This window comes from Trifolium pratense, linkage group LG3 (assembly GCF_020283565.1).
Source record: "Trifolium pratense cultivar HEN17-A07 linkage group LG3, ARS_RC_1.1, whole genome shotgun sequence".
Classification (NCBI taxonomy): Eukaryota; Viridiplantae; Streptophyta; class Magnoliopsida; order Fabales; family Fabaceae; genus Trifolium; species Trifolium pratense.
Window position 1 is genome coordinate 8031363 of NC_060061.1, and position 20928 is coordinate 8052290.

Below are 20928 nucleotides of genomic sequence, written 5' to 3' on the forward strand. Positions count from 1 at the left end.
GAAGAGACCCGCGGCATCACATTTAAGTACTCTCGGGTAATATGGTATAACTAGGATAGTGGCGACCATAATATATTACACATACATATAGTATCATGTACAAGGAATGATCCCCAGTATTTATAATAAGATAAGAGTTAAACGTGTAGTGCATTCATATTATAACTAACTTAATTGTAAGTAACAAGCAACTAGGGTCAAGGCACCAAATTATAATCAAACTTTTACTAAAAGCAAGATACCATAACCTACTATTTTACATAACTTCCCTATATATAGTCCATCCCCTATCTAAACTAACATAACAACAACACTCAAGCTCTAATTAACTTAGTACACTCATCAAACAAAAAACATGTATGCTTCTACTTCCATTACTTCACCACTCTTCAATGAGCTTCTTGTGGAATCTCACATAAGAAGGTTACTCTTCCAAGACCCAGTTGATCATCAATCACTTAAAATCAACTCCCCTGTTTCCACAAACAACCATAGTTCAACAGACTCGTATTTCGGAGCTCGTGAATTTGATTCAAAAGTTGTGATGATACTTGCAGTCATTTTATGTGCTTTTATTTGCTCGCTTGCATTAAACTCGATCATAAGGTGTGCCTTAAGGTTTACAAACGTAGCCATCAGCAACGGCTCTTCTTCGAGCAGCAACCCTTTACCTCAATTGGTCAACAAAGGAATCAAGAAGAAAGCTCTCAAGAGATTTCCAACATTGAGCTATTCAAGTGAGTTGAAACTACCAAACTTGGATACAGAATGTATGATATGTCTCTCAGAGTTCACAAAGGATGAAAAACTGCGCGTTTTGCCTAAATGCGACCATGGTTTTCATGTTACTTGCATTGACAAATGGCTAAAGGAACACTCGTCATGTCCTAAGTGTAGACAATGTCTTCGTGAAACTTGTCGAAAGACTGGTGGGTCGCAGGTGCAACCAATTTCGTTGCCAGTGCCAGAAACCATTATAAGGATCCAACCACTAGAGCATGAAGATTTAGAACGTAACTATAGGGAAATATAATCTAATTAATTACTCTCACTTAATGCCTTGAAACAAATGTGGTGGTTATTGGTGAATTAGAATATGAAACTTTCTTTTGCTTTACTTTGAGTTCAAATGTAAATATATACTAATTAAAATTTTGAGTGCATTTTTTTTCCAATATAAGATTACGGTGTACTTATTTGTTGGGGCATTATGATGCCGTTTTCACTGTGATTTAAAAATTACACCGCAGTTGCAAATACTACCGCATTCGCAATAATTTAAGCCTGATTATAATTTTTAAAGTAAAATTCATATAAAAAAAAGTGACTACCAAACAAGGCTTTGTCTCCAAATATTTTTTAAAAAGTTCTTTGTGAAGGAAAAAAGATCATTATTATTGTTGAATTGCTTTGAGATTATTCTCAGGTTTTTTTTTACCAAAGTTACTCTCATAGATTATTATTCTCATAGTTACTAATTTAATGTAAGTTTGATATCTTTGGTAAAGTTGTTCTGCATAAAGGTAGTTTAGGCACTAAGGAATGATAAGTGTTATTTCAATATCTTATGTTCTTGTATGACATCAGTAAATTGAAGCTTATTTATTGGTCAACAAAACAACGAACAATTTTCAGTTTTTATGGGACCGTAGAATTTCTCTTGCTTTATACCCATTAACATAACTCAGTCGGTCGAATTGTAAAAATATTGTATTATATGTGCATGAGTTGGAGTTTGAATTTGAAATTTTTTATTTATTCACCTCAATCAATGTTTTAAGAACCGAACCGGAAGTCGAGCCGGTGTGGTCACTGGTTCATGGTTCAACTGGTTAGACCGGTTCAACCATTATTGAACCGTTTATATGAACCGTTCATATAATTTTCGTATCTGGTAGCTAATAAACAAATTATCAGTAACAGAATAACAAATACTTAGACATAAATTGACAAATTAACAAAATTTAGTTTTAAAGTATATGATGTTCATAACAAAATTTAGAAAATAAACTTTAAATTGGTAAACAAAGCAACAAATTACTAAAATTGGTTCATAATAATTATTCTACTTCACAGGTGATAAACAAACTAACAAAATAGAAATTTTAAAAACCTAAAACAAACAAAACACAAATTAGAAACTACTGTAATATAAGAAAGAAAAAAAACCCTTTTCAAATATAAGAAGAAAAAAAAAAAACTACTGTATTTAACGTTTTTTTTTCACTGTAATATAAGAAAAAAAAAACCTTTTCAAATTTGAAACAAGATTCTGAAAAATATTATTCTTGTTGCAATCAATCAATGTGTTGAAACAAAATTTCCTAAAGCAAATAATATAAAGATGAAACCCATAAAAATTGAACAAAATCTTAGTTCTTCATTCCACAAATTAAGAGACAAATTAAGAAACCTAAACATAACAATAGGATAAATTTGTTTCATTCCACCATCTAATATAAAAAAAGATTAACGAAGAAGAAGAAGATAAAAATTGAACAAAACTTTAGTTCTTCATTCCACAAATTAAGAAACAAATTAAGAAACCTAAACATAACAATAGGATAAATTTGTTTCATTCCACCATCTAATATAAGAAAAAATTAATGAAGAAGAAGAAAAAAAGTGCAGGTGTTCAATCCTTACCGGTGGTTTTGCGATGAAACTAAAGGATTTGGTTCCTTCCACTGTTTTCACGCTTCCACCGTTTTCACGCTCGTTGAAAAGGAAAAAATTAGGGTTACAGAAAAAAAAAAAAAACACGTTAAATACACAGATTTTTTTTTTTTTTAATTTTCAAAAGATTCCGAACCGGCCGGTTTTTTCAAACTGCCCCCGGTTCACCGGTTCGAACGGTTCCGGGCGGTTCGTACCGGTTTCAAGCGGTTTTTTCCGGTTCTGCAGACTACCGGTTCTCAGCACTAGCCCGGACCGCTGCTGTGTCCGGTTCCCGGTTGAACCGGTTGAACCAGCCGGTCCGGTTCTTAAAACATTGCCTCAATGAGTCAATTTCTAACCACTTAAAAAATTATCTTGCTTTCATATATGATTGGGCATCGACGCGTTGTGCTCTGCTCACTCCACTCCAGTCTCAAATATAAAAAACAAAATTTTCATATTTAGTGGTGTTAAATATAAACAAATTTAACTACTTTTAGTCTATTTAATAATATAATTTTTAAAATATCATCCAATTAATTAATATAATTTTTTTTAATGACTATTTTTTCAACTTATTCTTACGAAACACGAGTTCTTATGCGAATCACATGCTTATCAAATTAAAAATGGAATCATTATGCGAATCACATGCTTATCAAATTAAAAATGGAATCATTTTCAAGGTTTCAGAGGTAAGATAGTGAGGCTTTGCCTATACGAAGAATAGGCTTTAAGAACTCCTACATGGTAATAGGGGTTACGGCTAAAAACACTGGTTACTTCTATAAGACCAACAACTCCTAATGGAAGATTTTCCTTTTCTATCAGTCCGGGACCGGGTACATGTGAACATTCGAAATTCTACTTGACGTTATTTTCCTCAGTTTTTTTATTTGACATTAAGGCCTTTAGTGAAATTGAATTCTCCGTGAAGATGTGGAGTACCAACGGCTAGCCGATTCTTCCATTCCTTCTCTTCTCACTCCCCGGGTTTAGCTCCCGACCGGAGGGAGAGGGGCAAGGCATTAGGGATTGCAGCTTTCGTCTCCAGTAATGGACACTTCAAAGAATGTACATATTTTTACTTAAAAGATCAAGAAGATAATTTTCCATTTAGGTAAATGTTTTAAGGGTCAAATTATGGATCTCTTTTTTCAAAGTTACAACATATATGTGCCTTTGCAATCTGTTTCTCACTTCCCACTTAGCACATCTTGTCCCTAAGAGTTGTCTTTTAATAATAATAATAATAATAATAATAATAATAATAATAATAATAATAATAATAATAATAATAATAATAATAATAATAATTCGAGGCATTTAAACAAACAAGTTTAATTCTTTTAGATATTAAAACCACGCATGGAAAAGTAAAACCGTAGTATATGAAGTAGGGTAACCAACCTTAAAGACAAACACCCAACCAATGAAACAAAAAGAAGCCTAACAAAGCCAAAAAGTAAATTATTCAATTTTGAAATATCAAAGAAATATCAAACGCAAGATTTTAGAAGAAGATATTATAAATGAACTACAAATATCTAGGATATTATGGTTCAATTATGATGTTTTAACTTCACACTAATTACTTTGTAATTTTAATATTATTGTGATATGTGACTAGGTATTGAAATAACCTTTTTCAGTTTTCTCTATTTGATGAAAATACGACACTTAGCATCAAACGAATATTTAGTATCTATTCTAAGGTGAATGAGTGCACTTTACATGATGAAATACTTGAAATATTTACATGTATGAAAAATAATAAAGCCAATATATCAAATCTCAATCGTTTATTTTTCAATCAACGGTTATATCTCCATGCTATATTGTGTAAAGTGCACCCCCCAACAACGGCCCAACCCTATAAAAAGTTTGTATTAATATCAATGCAAGTGTAAAGCAGCTAGCTATCGTTATTATCGTTATTGGGGGGAAAGTACTATTATTTCTTTAACATAATATAAATAATAATAGTAACACTTGTAAGATCACAATCTGTCGTATAAAGGGGTGTGACAAAACACTTTAACAAGTATTTTGAATTTGTTTGAAATTTGTAACAAGTAGAATTTATTTCTTAAAGAAAACAGGTATTTTAAATACTAAATTACAATTTCACTTTATTTAGTTTAAGTTTTTAGATATTCTACTTTAGACTAAGATATTTTTGGTACATACTTTAGACTAATATATTCTAATTCAGACTAAGATATTTTTCCATTTTGCAGTGAAGATATTTTTCAAGTAGAGTCTTTGACTTTTTTCAAAGAAAATCTCACTCTGTCAAAAAAAATACAAATTTAACATATGAGGTGTGATCCATCAAATCTTAAATATATATATATATATATATATATATATATATATATATATATATATATATATATATATATATATATATATATATATGCATGATTAATTTCTAAAATATTTCTTTATGATATATCAATAATTCAAAAAAAAATTAACATTTATTTATCATTTTTTTACAATTACATGATTTTCTTTATAATGCTTAAGGTATTTCAGACAATTTTGACATCGTCAAGTTACATATCCAAAGACATGAGTATTTCAGACAATTGAATAGTCATAATTTTAGGCATATACACTTTGCCGTTTTATAATATTAACATTAATGTTGTAAATTTGTTAGCAGATTCATTATTTATATTTTTAACGACTTTAAACTTATGTATCAATTTATCCTATGAATTTGAATGAATATATATTGTTTATTTTAAATAAAAAAATTATATTTTGATATTATATTACTACTACATATGTTTTGAAGCTTTGCGACCTTACCTTGATCAGAGTCGGCATTGTCCAGTGGTGCTCCTCTTCTGTTCCGGTGAATAGGGTTTTGTACCTGCAGGTGTTCCAACACTCAAGTTGGTAAGAGTGTGAAGCCAATATTTTAAGTAAGAATAGAATGTACATATGTGCCTTCTGCATGAGAAAGCTTTTTATATAGCCCCTGCGCGGAGCCAAGGACATTGATGGGCATATCAATTTCGGTTGTCGAAAAATGACTGAAGAGCCTTGATGGACAATAAATGGTCATCATTCTGATGTCAACCGTTATAGAAGACAAGGCTTCCTTGATCGTTGAAGAGAGACGTGCGAACTTGAGCCTTCTATGCTTGGGGCGTGCTCAACGGTTTAAGGAGAAAAGTTTTCCTCAATTTTTGGGCCTAAGGCTCAGTCCATAACACTTTGCCATTCAAAATAAAAAATTAAAAAATTGATATTATATTACTACTATATGTTTAGTGGATCAGGTATCCTCAAACAATGACATATATGGAAATCAAGAGGAAAGATAATTTATTTTCCTATACTATTTTCTTTCACTTTTGCTTTTGTAACGTGGAAGTGGTTAATACTAGTATACTACCAGTTCATAATCCAATGGCCATAATTTGATGGCCTATGTTAATGTTTTGAACCACAACTTTGTCGAGTTACACGAGTACCAAAAGAACAAAAAGCAATAGGGGCACATTACAAACTTGTCCACTTGGCTCCATTTCTTTCTCTCATTGGGACCCAAAAGATGAGATATTGAATTAAGTCCTTCTAAGTCTTTAACCATGGAAAATATTTTTGTATTATCAACTTATCTCTTTAATTACTATTCCTTTATGAACTCACTAGGTCCTTTTTCTTTTCTTGTTTAGTTTATACCACATGTATTCGACCCACTAAACCGTCTAATCTGGTTCAGAGGTCAGTTCTGGCATCAAATGGTTTCAGCCTCCATCCGATTGCAATTACGGAAGATCGAACTGTAATCTTTCCTACCAAGTCCAACGTCAACCACTACTAGACCAACTACTCATAACTAGGTTCATGTTTACGGCAAACAACAATCTTCCATTATATTATATCTACTAATATATATGAATCATGATGATATGATTTGTGAAATCCAGTTGCCACCCGCCACATTCTGCTTCGCACAAAGTGGAATTATAATGCACCATACTTGATTATAAAGCCAGATTAAATTAAGTAATGTACAAAAAGACATAGTGATCAGTGGAGCAAAAATTCCACATACAAAAACCAATCAGTGGAGCAAAAAGACATATATAAAAAAAATAAAAAATAGGCATACCCCTAAAGAATATTGTAGTAATTAACTAGCAACTAGCTAGGAACCAAATACTATTATACTAATAATAGTTAATTCAAACTTTAATAAAAGACAGATGGATACCCTATCAATTCTACCATATTAACTTCCTTATATATAGTCTAGTCCCCATGTCAAGGATAATATAACAAAAACCCTCAAAAGCTCTAACTAACTAACTCATCAAGTTCCCTAACAAAAAACATGTATGCTTCTACTTCCTTTACTACACAACTCGTCCATGAGCTTCTTGTGGAATCTAACACAAGAAGGTTACTCTTTCAAGACCCAGTTGATCATCAATCACTAACCAACTCCCATGTTTTAACAAACAACCATAATTCAACAGACTCGTATTTTGGAATTCGCAAATTTGATGCAAATGTTGTGATGATACTAGCAGTCCTATTGTGTGCTCTTATTTGCTCACTTGCGTTGAACTCTATCATAAGGTGTGCCTTAAGGTTTTCAAACGTAGTCATCAACAACGACTCTTCTTCGAGTCCGAGTGCCAATTCTTCGACTCAATTGGTCAACAAAGGAATCAAGAAAAAAGCTCTCAAGACATTTCCTACGGTGAGCTACTCAACTGAGTTAAAACTACCAAGTTTGGATACAGAGTGTGTGATATGTCTATCAGAATTCACAAAGGGTGAAAAGGTGCGGATTTTGCCTAAATGCAATCACGGTTTCCATGTCCGTTGCATTGACAAATGGCTAAAGGCACACTCGTCATGCCCCAAGTGCAGACAGTGCCTCCTTGAGACATGTCGAAAGATTGTTGCGTCGGAAGCACCATCTATGTTGCCAGTGCCAGTGCCAGAGACTATTATTAGGATTCAACCACTAGAGCATGAAGTTTTTGAACGTAACTATAGGGAAGAAAGCAGATAAATGTTCATTATATTTAGTTGCTTTAGCTTGACCCCAAATGTAAATATACATTAGTTAAAATTGAGTGCAAATTTTTTTCAACAACATTTTGCAGTAATTATTTGAACCAGTAATATAATAAATGCATTAATAATTTAAATAGATTTTCAAATCAAGTGATTTTATGAAAATTATAATCCAAGTGAGAGATTCTTGATAAATTTTGTGATAAGAATAAAGGTATTGGTCTTTATTTTACTAACAAAGAATAAAGGGGTTACTGCATATTATCAAAATTTAAAGTGCACATCATTATCAATGAGATTATCAAAATAACCTTTGATTTTCTCACTTTGCATTTTAGTCACTTTAGAGGATCCAAATCTATGACCCATGAGAGCGCTTCTTTAAATAAGTGTTATCATAAGATAACTTTTGAAAACACTTATTTGCTTTAAGCGCTATTAAAACGTAGCTTTTGACAGCGCTTATAGAAAGAGCAGTGGCGAAGCTTAGCCAAAATGTAAGGGGATTGGCAACGAGTATCTCCAGCTCGTTTCAAAGTGTCAGCCTGATGCCAAGAGTTGGATAATTTAAATAAAGTTACCTCTATTTTTTTATCCTAGTGATTCACCATGCATGACCTCCAAAAGCACAAGCTTGAAGCATGAGCCAATAAATTGAATCAATAGAGCTCTTGATACGAAGTCTATTTTTGCTGATTAGATTGGAACTCTTTACAAAAATTGACATGTTGGATGTGCATAGATTGATCAAACAAGTCTTGAGAAGCTTTCAATGCATTATTGCGAGATGAATAAGGACTTTCTCCAATATGATTAAGAAAAGAGCAACTCTTTCCAACATTGACCTTTCTCCATGCTTTAAATCCTTTTCTAGTAAAGATGTCAGCTCCAGAAGCCAACTTGGTTTTTTACTGAACAAGTAACAAAACAAACAATAAGCAATAACATCAGTCCGAGAATACTATAGCCGTGAAGTAAAAAAACATATCTAACAATATCAAACAGTGGTGATCGTGTAAAACTTTTTACACAGATATTGAATGAAATTAATATCTTTTTAATATTATATTACTACTGTATATTTAGTTGAAAAGATATCATCACCAACAATGACATATGGAAATCAAGAGAAAAGATACTTAATTTATTTTCCTGTTTTCTTTCACTTTTTGCTTTTGTAATGTGAAAGTGGTTAATACTAGTTCATAATCCAAGGGCCATAAGTTGATGGCTGATGTTAATGTTTTGAACTTCAACTTCTCGCATTACACGAGTACCAAAAGGACATTGCAAGCTTAGAAAAAACAATGAACTTTTCCTAAACGCTTTCGCGTGGGCCATTGCAGACATTTCCACTTGGCGCTATTAATATTTTTTTTTCTCGTAGGGACCCAAAAGATGAGACATTGAATTAAGTCCTTTTTTTAGTATCAATAACTCATCTCTTTACTATTCCTTTATGAGCATGTTGGGTCCTTTGTTTAGCGGGAAACATCAATCTACTATGATATCTACCAATATAGTATGTATGATTTATGAAATCCAGTTGCCACCCGCCATATTCTGCTTGCCATAAAGTGGAATTTAAATGGGACCTACTTGATTATAAAGCCAGATTAAATTAAATTAAATTAAATAATGTACAAAAAGACATAGTGATCAGTGGAGCAAAAAGATATATAAAAAAATTAAACAGGCATACCCCTAAAGAATATTATAATTAACTAGCAACTAGGCACCAAATGCTAATAATAGTTAATTCAAACTTTAACAAAAGACAGATACAATATCAATTCTACCATCTAAACTTCCCTATATATAGTCCCTTATCTAGTATAATATAACAACAACCCTCAACCTCTCTAATTAACTAATTAACTCATTAAGTTCCCCAACAAAACAACATGTATGCTTCTACTTCCTTTACTTCACAACTTGTCCATGAGCTTCTTGTTGAATCCCACACAAGAAGGTTTCTCATCCAAGGCCCAATTGATCATCAATCACTAACCAATTCCCCTATTCTAAAACAGAACCATAATTCAACCAATTCATATTTCGGAATACGTGAATTTGATGCAAATGTTGTGATGATACTAGCAGTCCTATTGTGTGCACTTATTTGCTCACTTGCGTTGAACTCTATCATAAGGTGTGCCTTAAGGTTTTCAAACGTAGCCGTCAACAACGACTCTTCTTCGAGTTCGAGTGTCAGTTCTTCGCCTCAATTGATCAACAAAGGAATCAAGAAGAAAGCTCTCAAGACATTTCCCAAAGTGAGCTACTCAACTGAGTTGAAACTACCAAGTTTGGACACAGAGTGTATGATATGTCTCTCAGAATTCACAAAGGGTGAAAAGGTGCGCATTTTGCCTAAATGCAACCATGGTTTTCATGTTCGTTGCATTGACAAATGGCTAAAGGCACACTCATCGTGCCCCAAGTGCAGGCAGTGTCTCCTTGAGACTTGTCGAAAGATTGTTGAGTCGGAAGCACCACCTATGTTGTCAGTGCCAGAAACTATTATTAGGATTCAGCCACTAGTCGCTGAAGCTTTTGTACGTAACTATAGGGAAGCAAGCTGATTAATGTTCATTACAGTTTGAGCCTTTTAGTTGCTTTAGTTTGACCTCAAATGTAAATATACATTAGTTAAAATTTTGAGTTCAATTTCTTTTCAACAATATTCTGCAGTTAAGTAATTATTTGAACTGATAATATAAGTGCTTTGAAACAAAATTAAATGGATTTTCAAATCAAGTTATTGTTTTAACAGTCAATTAAGTGAGATTTAATTATAATCCAAGTGGGTGATTCTTAGAAAATTTTAGGATAAGAATAGAGGGATTGTTTTTTATTTTAACAAAGAATAAAGGGATAGCTATCATTCAAATTTAAAGTGCAAGTCATCATCAGTGACTTTGATAATATGTTAGTATTAAAACTGTTTTATAGGCCAAATAATTTTATTACTTGAATTAAGCAAAATGTAAAACACCCTATCCTAGGATGTTTGAGTCACAAAGAGTCACGGTGAAGGAAAAATTAGGTACCAAAATGACAAAATAAGTTTAGTGTATGTTTGAATGACTAGTGAGTTTGGCAAAATCACAATGACACCAATAATTATTGAAGCTACAAAGCGTAATTTTTACAAAAAAAAACCTGTAATTTTGACAGTCTCACCGCCAATTTATACGCACTTAGAGTAATGCAAAGATAATAGATAGCACACAACTAAATTGGCATTAGAATATTTTGAATGGCACAGGCTACAAAATTTATTGGTACAGGAACAAATCTAAGCATATGTTTGCCACAAATACAATCACTCAAACGTGGTTTTGGAAACATTAATTAACACGATTGAGTAAAAATGTCTGGAAAAGAAAAAAGTCTTTATATCAATTCAAGTTTTACCTCCTTATTTTAAAAAATAAAAGTTTTACCTCCTATAAGTATGTTGAGAATTGAAAAGAAAAAGTTTGGTTTTTTATAAGAAAAGAAAAAAATTCTGTACTCAGTTGGGAATTTTCTACTAATAACTTTAACACTGTCAAACTATAGTAGTTAATCAGTTATAGTGGTTAATTAATTTCACATTTTTGTTAAAGTTACTGAGGTAAGTATTGAAGTTTGGCATGTTTATGTTTATTCAAAGAAAAAAAGATTGAAATGTGATGCTCTCTCTTAACAAAAAAAAAAAACTTCAAATTAACAAAATTAATTATTGAATTGAACAAATAATAATAAGGAGCAGTCAAATAAAACACCCAACCACTTGAATCCAGGTTTTAAAACATTTGTTCACATCAAGTGTCATGTAATGAACCACTAGAGTGCTGTAACTAGCTAGGAGGAAAGAAATTAAAAAAACATTATTACAAAGTGGTGTACTTTATCCAGTCAATAGAGCATATATACTTTTAATGGAAGCTTAGATAGAAACCACTAATTCAATAATTAAGTATACTGTCTAAAAGGGTAATGTTGTAACATACTACAGTACTATATAGTACTCACACAAAGGAGATTGATTACCAACAACTAACGATACTCTATCCCGGGCGGCTGAATATTTATTTGCTTAAGCTAAGCTTATTATATGTGCCCTCATAGGAGAAACAGGGCATTATAGACAATTTATAATTAAAGAAAATTGTGAGCAAGGTTGCTAAAATCACGAGTTAGCTCGTGGAATCTATTCCACGCAAATACGATTCCACGAGTCTAGGTGTCAATTTCGAGTTGAGTCAGCTGTAAACACAAATTTTAGCAAACTAAAAATTGAAATTGAGTTTACTCGGTTGGACTCACAAAGAAAATCGGGTAAACTCGCAGCGAGTTTTTAACAGTGTTTTTCATCTTTATTTCCATCTCAGTTTTTACACTTGGTTTCATTTCTTATTTATTTTGTTTACTTTTATTCATATCAGTGCTTTACTTTATAACTGATTTACAAATTTGAACTATTAATGCATTTATTGTATTGTGTAAGTATATATGTCATGTATATATTATTTTAATATTGGGCAAACTCATACGAAACGAGTTTACAAGTCGATTTCACATAGGCAGAACGAGTTTGCTTAGACTCTCAATTTTGACAACCTCGATTTTGAGGTTCTTATATTGGAAGTTGGAAACTATATCTATCTTTTATAAATTGAATTAGATATCGAGTCAGCAAGACCTCTAAATCATGGCTCAACTGTTTTAAACCGCTCAAATAACCTAAAGACCGATTCAAGGTTGAATCAGTTGAAGCGGAAAGAAAACCAGGTAAACTGAAAGGTTGGATGCATAATAGAAGAGATAGAAGGAAATAATAAAAACTCCAACTCAAATGCGGCAATAATTAGCAGCTGTAATTATTTTCCACTCAGCAAGATTCCTAGTATTCAGCAATTGGTTTGTGGCTTAAAGTGTAGCTTAGTGTTGTTAAAAGAAAAAGGCAAGCTTAGTAGACTTGTAACTTATTTTCAATAAAAGACGCAAGTGGATTAGATTCCATATATTTTATATATGACCAATTAGATTCCATCTTGAATTAGATAGGACAAGATCAGTACATGATTAAGATTTAACAGTGTTAGGGATAAATAAATGAAAAAGTAAGGATACTGTGCGATAATGTAGAAGATTAAGGAAAGTACTGCTAAAATTGTTATGCAATACTAAGAAAATTGACTCATGTAAAGGTACTCATATTTTGAACTTTAATTCAACCAGTATAACTCATATGAAAAAAGTAAAACATATAGCAAACGAAGGGAGTGTGATAATGTAACTTAAATATAGCAATGAGAATAAAAAAATTGGATAGGAGAAGAGGGAATTTGAACCTTCGATTGAAGCAAGAGGAACTAATTCGTTGCTGGCAACGAGATGGAAGATTTGCTGCATTGTTATTGTTGTGCACTGATTCGATTATTGTAGATGCTGTACAATTAGGTCTTCGATTGAAGCGGAATCGGGCATTTTATCTTTGATTGAACTCACATGTGTTTCATACATCAAAATGATGATTAGGGGGGTTTTGGTGTGAAGGTGAGAAGGTTTTAGGGTTTCAACACTTGGAGGGAGATTTTGGGAGGGAGGAGGTACTGTTAATTCAGCGGGAATGAAATGGGAAGGAATATGAACAAGTTGATCAAGTGGTCGATGGTGCACCACTTTGATCGATACAAATTTTTAGAAAAATTGAAAATCATTTAATATGTTAGTGAGACCTATCAAAATTAACATATTTAATAAAAATAAGTAAATTGTTAATTTTGATGGGTCTCAATGACACATCAAATTATTTTCAATTTTTCTAAAAAATTATATGGATTATCTATGTGATATAAACTTTTAATCAGACGATAAATTTATATTCATCGTAGAGTTATTGAGAAGCGTCGGTCGAGTCATAATTGGCGCTAAATTTGGTACAAAGGACTATGGTTCTGCGATTATGACGGGACTGAAATTACTTGATGTCACAATTAATTCCCGAATTAGATTAGGCGGTCTAGTGGACCGAATACGGGTAGTGAAAAAAAAACAACATTATTTTAGCTCAAAAGTTTGGGGTCAAAAGGCCTAATTTGGAATCTTTGATCATCGACCCATATTTTATACAAAGAGGTCTGAAATACACTATAGCTCGAGTATCATTGTGTAAAATTGAAAACATGTTATCTTAGATATATCTCAACTTCGATGCTAATATTGTTGGCCAGTACACTTTTAATGTATGTTGGCGCTAAATTTGATAGAAAAGAATATTTATGGACCGTCGGATTAAAAATAATATACGGTTTAGATTTAATGTCAAAATAATTGTTGACACATGGTGTCAACGGATCCAGACTCATAAGTCGTATGCGTAATTTCAACATTCATTCACCCCAAATCCCAATGTATTTGTATGTCTCTCTTTTGTTAAATAAAAACTTATAAATGTTAGTGATAAAATTATAATAATTAACATCATATTAAATTTTGAAAATGACATAGAAATTAAAAAATACTAGTAATAAAGTTTTTTTTTAAGAAGCTAAATTAGCCACGCAAAGTGACACCAAAGATATTTGAATCTGAGATTTTAAGGAGAAAAATATTCTTAGGTCTTAAGTCAATACTACCAGAAGTAATAAAGAAATTTAAAAATATATTATAGACGATTCTTATATAAAAATAAATAAATACAGACTATAGAAAATACTGGTAGAAAATAGGCTTAATTGTATATTTTGTCTCTTATGTTTATTTTAGGTTTTAATTTTGTCATTTATGTTTAAAAAGTTTCAATTTGATCATTTTCGTCAAATTTTTGTTTAAATCGTCGACCTGTCTAATGAATTTGCGTACGTGGATCACTTAGGAGAGTACTATGTGAAAGTTTTAGAAGAAATTAACTCAAAATTTAACAAAAAGTTAGAAAAAATTAACTCAAAATTTAATGAAAATGACCAACTTATGTTGAAATCAATAACATAAAGGACCAACTTAAAACTTTTTAAATATAAGGATCAATTTAAAACATAAAATAAACATAAGAGATTAAATATGCAATTAGACCTAAAAAATACTAGTATACTATACTAGTAATTATCAGAGAAAGTCCTAGATAGGCACAACTAGTTAAGCACAAATTTTAGGCACACTCACACAAATCAAAAAAATAAAAGAAAAAATAAATTTGTCACATCAATTTATATCACTTTAATTACTTTATCTTTAATTTTTTTTACTTGATGTGAGTGTGTCTAACACTACTCATTTGTATTTGTTCCTATACAAGTATTTTCCGTAATTATCAAATGAGTTAAAAAACCAAAACTTAATGGCGCCAAACCTAAAAAGTTAGAGCGGAAAGTGTGAAAACACAAATAAAATAGAAGAGGCTAAACTTGAAAAGTAGGATCCGTGCGCTATCTTCTAAGCCAATCGCAACCGTTAGATTGACACTCACGCGGATCGATCCGAAAACCAAAACTCAAACACTTCCCTCTCAAATTTCATTTCATTTTTCAATTTACGCGTTCAAATTCAAACCCCTCTATCTATAAAACCCCTTTTTCACACATCAACAATTCACACCCAAGTCACATTCAACAATTCAATTACACTAAAATCAATCTTCCAGAACCTTCTTTCCATGGCACGTACCAAGCAAACTGCTCGCAAATCCACCGGTGGCAAGGCTCCCCGGAAGCAACTTGCAACAAAAGCCGCTCGGAAATCAGCTCCGGCAACCGGCGGAGTGAAGAAGCCACACAGATTCAGACCAGGAACCGTTGCTTTAAGAGAGATCCGAAAGTATCAGAAGAGTACTGAGCTTCTGATCCGGAAACTTCCATTCCAACGTCTTGTTCGTGAAATCGCTCAAGATTTCAAAACAGATCTGAGATTCCAGAGCAGTGCCGTTTCGGCTCTTCAAGAAGCTGCTGAAGCTTACTTGGTTGGACTCTTTGAAGATACAAATCTTTGTGCTATTCATGCTAAGAGAGTTACCATCATGCCTAAGGACATTCAGCTTGCAAGAAGAATTAGAGGAGAGAGGGCTTAGGTTTATTATTATTATTATTATTGTTATTGTTATCTACTTCAGTTTCAATTCCCAAATTGTCATTTTCGTAACCCTAGAATTAGTTAGCTAGTACTAGTTTTATCTGTGAATGTCAAGATCTAGTTGTAACACTATTTGAAATTGAATGTTAATCAATGAATTTGATATTTCACTATAGTGACATGTGTATTTTTACTTTGAAGTTTCAATAGAGTTGTTTGAATTTGAATGTTATTATGTTTAGGGATGGCAAAAAAACTCAAATTCGAGAGTCTCACCCGAACTCAAATTCAAGTCAACGGGTGAAACTCGATTTGACTGGGTTTGAGTTTGGGTGACATCCGATAATATGGGTGTGAATTTGGTATCAGTCAAACCCACACCCGAAACCTATACACTCACCGGAAATATTTTATAATTACCTAATTATCCCCATAGTCTCCCTCAATTTTCTTGAAAGACCATAAATTTTAGTTGTAATTTAATTTCTTGAAAATCTATGTTTGAATTTCCTTGGAAGATCTTAATTTTAGTTGTAATTTAATTCAAAGTCTATGTTGGAATTTAATTTCTTAAATTTGCAAATTATTTTCAAATGTGCTGCGGGTTTGGGTGGAAAAAATCCGAACCCAATGGGTGTGGGTGTTGTTTTGCCACCCGAATAGTCTTTGGGTTTGGGTGATGATTTCGGGTGTGAGTTTGGTAAATGTCAAACCCGCACCCATGGACGCCAATTGCTATCTCTAATTATGTTACATAGAATTCATACCCTAAACTATTTTAGCGTGTGTTTGGTTCCGCGTTTCCGCACTCTAAACCCACGTTTGGACCCACAGACGTGATTCTTCTCTTCTTGATGCGTGTTTGGTTTTCTCTTTTAAAATTGATTTTGTCTCCTAGAATCAATTCTACCAGAAGCAAGAAATCCTAGCTTCTGCGGTGACCCAAAATCAATTCTTCATTTTCCAGTTTGGATTCTTCCTTTTATTCCTTTATTGCCCTTTATTTCTATTCCCCTTACAAGAACTCAATTCATTATTCAACACCCAAATTGTCAATTTCACTCACTGCATGTTGCCTCTGCCTTCCAAAATCCACAACAATTTTGCCTTCTGAATAACAATACAAATTTTGTCTCCCTATACTGTAGAAAAATTGATGGGTATATATGTTGAGAGGAAAGGGAGATGAGATTTGACAGTGGAGAAGAATAGAAGTGCTATGGAAAGAGGAAGGAGAAATAGTAGAAAGGGAAACTGAATGTGTTGCAGGTTTCGGAGAAAATGATAATGATGAATATGAGTTTTTGTTTTAAAATAAATTCTGGAGAAAAGGATAATGATGAATATGGATTTTTTTTGTCAAGTAAATATGTTTTGTTTTTTACTATGGGATCTGTTTTTTTAATTGTCTCTGTGGGTTTTGTTTTTAATATTGGACTGAAGTTGCCCTTCAAATTTTTTAACAACTTTTTAATTAATATTGTGATTTACTTTTTTTGATAGAGATATTGTGATTTATTTTATATAATATATATTACATTATTAGTTTTCTTATAAAAGTTACGTTATTAGTTATGATTTTATATATTTTAAAAGACTCTTTTGGTAATTTACACGTTTAAAAGTAATTTTGATTCAAATTACCCAAACAACATCATATATTGAGAATCACTTTTGCATTGATATATCCAAACATAAATCAATTCTTTTAAACTCACTTTTAACCAAAATCAATTCTATCAAACTCAATTTTGTCAGAATCAATTCTAGTCGCCGCTCAACCAAACACATACTTAGTGAATTAATGGACTAAGGTTGTGTATTTGATTTTGCTTCACATTCTTCCCATTTTTGTTATGATTTTTCCAACTAATAGTTTCAACATATGTTGTATGCTTGATCCTTGGTCATCTTATTCTTAGCTTAGCTTATCTTGTATCATATGAATATGATATGATTCTATTGATTTGAAATTCACTCACAAATATAACATTATTGTATCTAAATTCACTTGGGTTGGTTTGATGGTATTGACTTGGGACATGGGAGTGTACTTCTCTTTAAAGTCTCGGGTTTGATTATCTCTGGTGTCAATTTGGGTGAATTAATTTAGTTTCTTCAAAAAAACATTGTAACTAAGGTTACTAAGGAAGAAATTTCATGAACCATGGCACTGGAAGGGTAAAAACATCTGATGCTTATAATAGAATTGGAAGAAATTTCATGATTCATCATCCTTATACAGCCAAAGTGACCGAAATAAAAGACATAGCTACGAAGATGCTAAGCAAAAACTAAACATAGCTTTAGATAAGGCTTCAAATATGGCTCAAATGTAATGCCAATGACACAGGAAAATGCACACGACAAAGCATGATATCATTGATATGTATGACAAGTAGAGACTTTCAATTCACTTTATAGTATTCTATAATACGGTATTGGTATATGCCAGTGTAGTAGAGTTGTTGGTCGTGGCATAACCTCAATGCTATATTAGAGTTATTTCAACTCTACTGTTGAGTGTTGAGTTATAGCTTACATAAGAGTATGTTTACTCACCAACTTCCACTGTTGTGTTATTTGGTTGGGAACGAACAATCTCTCTGAAGTTTTTCCAAGGTTACACGCAATGTCGAATCAACCGAACTGCGTAATAAGTCAAACTTCCACTGTTGGGGTATAGCTTTCTTAGTGCAAATTTCCTTCCGGAACAATGAAGAATCTTTGGGATAGCTTGGGTCCGTTAAAGGTTATAGTTTTTACGTGGCAATTGATGTATCAACGTTTGCCTACAAGGTTATAGATTGGCTTTGACGCACACTGCGTTTCGTGCCCGGAGGTAAGGAATGCACTCGTTTTTGCAGAAACGAAATGTCAGTATGCGAGATTGTGGATGCAATTAAGGGTACATTTTTGCATTTTGATGTCATTTTGATGCAAAATAATAATGTAGCACCTGTTCAAGCAACATGGAATCAAACATGCAAATAAAATTGGATTTTGATGATATAACATGCATGGTCTGCCAATTCCATAAGAATGACCTAACTTAATTAGCCAAATCAAAATATGAAACATGTTCTCAACATGAGTAGTGTCATAACATATTTTAGCAAATAACTTGATTAAAAACTTTAACCCATGGTTGAATGAAAATGTGAACTAGGTGGAACGAATAAAAATGAACCTACGGAAACCACAACAGATGTTTATTTTATCTATTTGGAAAATGATCTTTTACTTGATCGGTATATATCTGCTTCAAAATAGATAATCGCAAGCTCTTCTAGAAATTACCTTCCCAACTTTGGTCCTTTACTTTTACCACCTGATTGTACCTGATCAGAACGTGCGACCGCGCCGGCGTTTAGCTCTTGAAAGCCCCTATTGAAGCGGATGGGGTTGTGTACCTGCAGGTGCTCTGACGCTAAAGTTAGTGAGAGTGAAGCAGAGATTTTCAATGCTGGAAAAATACGTACCTTAAAAATGATGATAGGTTAAGTATATATAGCCCCCAACGTAGGGCCAAGACCCTTGATTCGGTTGTTTGTGTTTTCCATGGTTGAGTCCCAATACAAAGAACAAACTCTAACCAAGATAAGTTAGATAACTACTCCCTTGTATTTTCCTTTGCTACTCCACCTCTCAATATGCATTCATATGCCTCCATGCCTTGAGCCTACGACCAATAGATTGTGTCAAGACATGTTAATTTTATTGAGAACAGTTTCCCATTTCAATCCTTAAGCCCTTCCTTCATTCCAACAATTCTCACCTAGTTCAACTAAGGACACCTCTGTCCACACCATCATTCCTCCTATATTACAATTACAATTACAAAGTGACATTCCTGCCGAACCTACTGCCCTCCCTGCCACAAATAGTCCTCAACCTGTTATCACAGACAATCAAGAACCTGCAGTCAGTCACAAACAGTTCTACCTCTCATTCGGTCCAAACCGAAGTGGTTCCAGCAACATATCAGATTTCTAATACTTCTCAATGATTTCACTTAGAATGTCATCAAGATTAGAACAATAAAGTTGTTAGCTGGTTAATAGCAAAGATTCATGTGTCAACAGTAACAAAATTTCCTTTCTCTTAAGAGAGCTTGAGTTCAAATCAGTAAATCAAAACCATTGTTGCTAAATGATTAATAAAGCAATTGAAATTATCTTAACTTCAAATTTAAACCTGTTCTCTTTATTAAATTATATTGCATCATTCATCTTGAAAATTCAAACAAATCTAATGAAAATGTAAACACAGAAATTACTAGCAAACTCATTGATTAACATTCAAATTCAAATAGTAATACAACTAAAGTTAAAGATTCACACATAGAAGCTTGTACTAGCAATCTGATTCTAGGGTTAACAAAATATTTAGGAATTGAAATTGGCACAAAGATATATATAACCCTAAGCCCTCTCTCCTCTGATTCTTCTTGCAAGCTGAATATCCTTAGGCATGATGGTAACTCTCTTAGCATGAATAGCACAAAGATTAGTATCTTCAAAGAGTCCAACCAAGTAAGCTTCAGCAGCTTCTTGAAGAGCCGAAACGGCACTGCTCTGGAATCTCAGATCTGTTTTGAAATCTTGAGCGATTTCACGAACAAGACGTTGGAATGGAAGTTTTCGGATCAGAAGCTCAGTGCTCTTCTGATACTTTCGGATCTCTCTCAATGCAACGGTTCCTGGTCTGAATCTGTGTGGCTTCTTCACTCCGCCGGTTGCCGGAGCTGATTTCCGAGCGGCTTTTGTTGCAAGTTGCTTCCGGGGAGCCTTGCCACCGGTGGATTTGCGAGCGGTTTGCTTGGTACGTGCCATGGAGAGAGAAGGTTCTGGAAGATTGATTTTAGTGTAATTGAATTGTTGAATGTGATTTGGGTGTGAATTGTTGAGATATGAAAAGGGGGTTTTATATAGAGAGAGTGGTGTTTGAATTTGAACGCGTGAATTGAAAAATGAAATGAAATTTGAGAGGGAAGTCTTTGAGTTTTGGTTTTCGGATCGATCCGCGTGAGTGTCAATCTAACGGTTGCGATTGGCTTAGAAGATAGCGCACGGATCCTACTTTTCAAGTTTAGCCTCTTCTGTTTTACTTTTGTGTTTTACCACTTCCGCTCTAACTTTTTGGTTTGGCGCCATC

General features: G+C 33.0%; 3 protein-coding genes and 1 pseudogene across 3 annotated transcripts; 3 read left to right on the top strand and 1 right to left on the bottom strand.

Annotated features, from left to right (window-relative positions):
• The first annotated feature begins 282 nt into the window (after window positions 1–282).
• LOC123916520 (RING-H2 finger protein ATL78-like) lies at window positions 283–1163 on the top strand. The gene has a single exon (XM_045967992.1). The coding sequence runs from the start codon at window positions 356–358 to the stop codon at window positions 1031–1033; it is 678 nt and encodes a 225-aa protein (XP_045823948.1). The 5' UTR covers window positions 283–355; the 3' UTR covers window positions 1034–1163.
• A 5811-nt stretch (window positions 1164–6974) lies between these two features.
• On the top strand, window positions 6975–10396 carry LOC123918801 (annotated as a pseudogene).
• A 4892-nt stretch (window positions 10397–15288) lies between these two features.
• On the top strand, window positions 15289–15943 carry LOC123915752 (histone H3.2). Its single transcript, XM_045966975.1, has one exon. The coding sequence runs from the start codon at window positions 15359–15361 to the stop codon at window positions 15767–15769; it is 411 nt and encodes a 136-aa protein (XP_045822931.1). The 5' UTR covers window positions 15289–15358; the 3' UTR covers window positions 15770–15943.
• A 4103-nt stretch (window positions 15944–20046) lies between these two features.
• On the bottom strand, window positions 20047–20928 carry LOC123917392 (histone H3.2). Its single transcript, XM_045969092.1, has one exon. It carries the CDS (start codon window positions 20604–20606, stop codon window positions 20196–20198), a length of 411 nt encoding a protein of 136 aa, XP_045825048.1. The 5' UTR covers window positions 20607–20928; the 3' UTR covers window positions 20047–20195.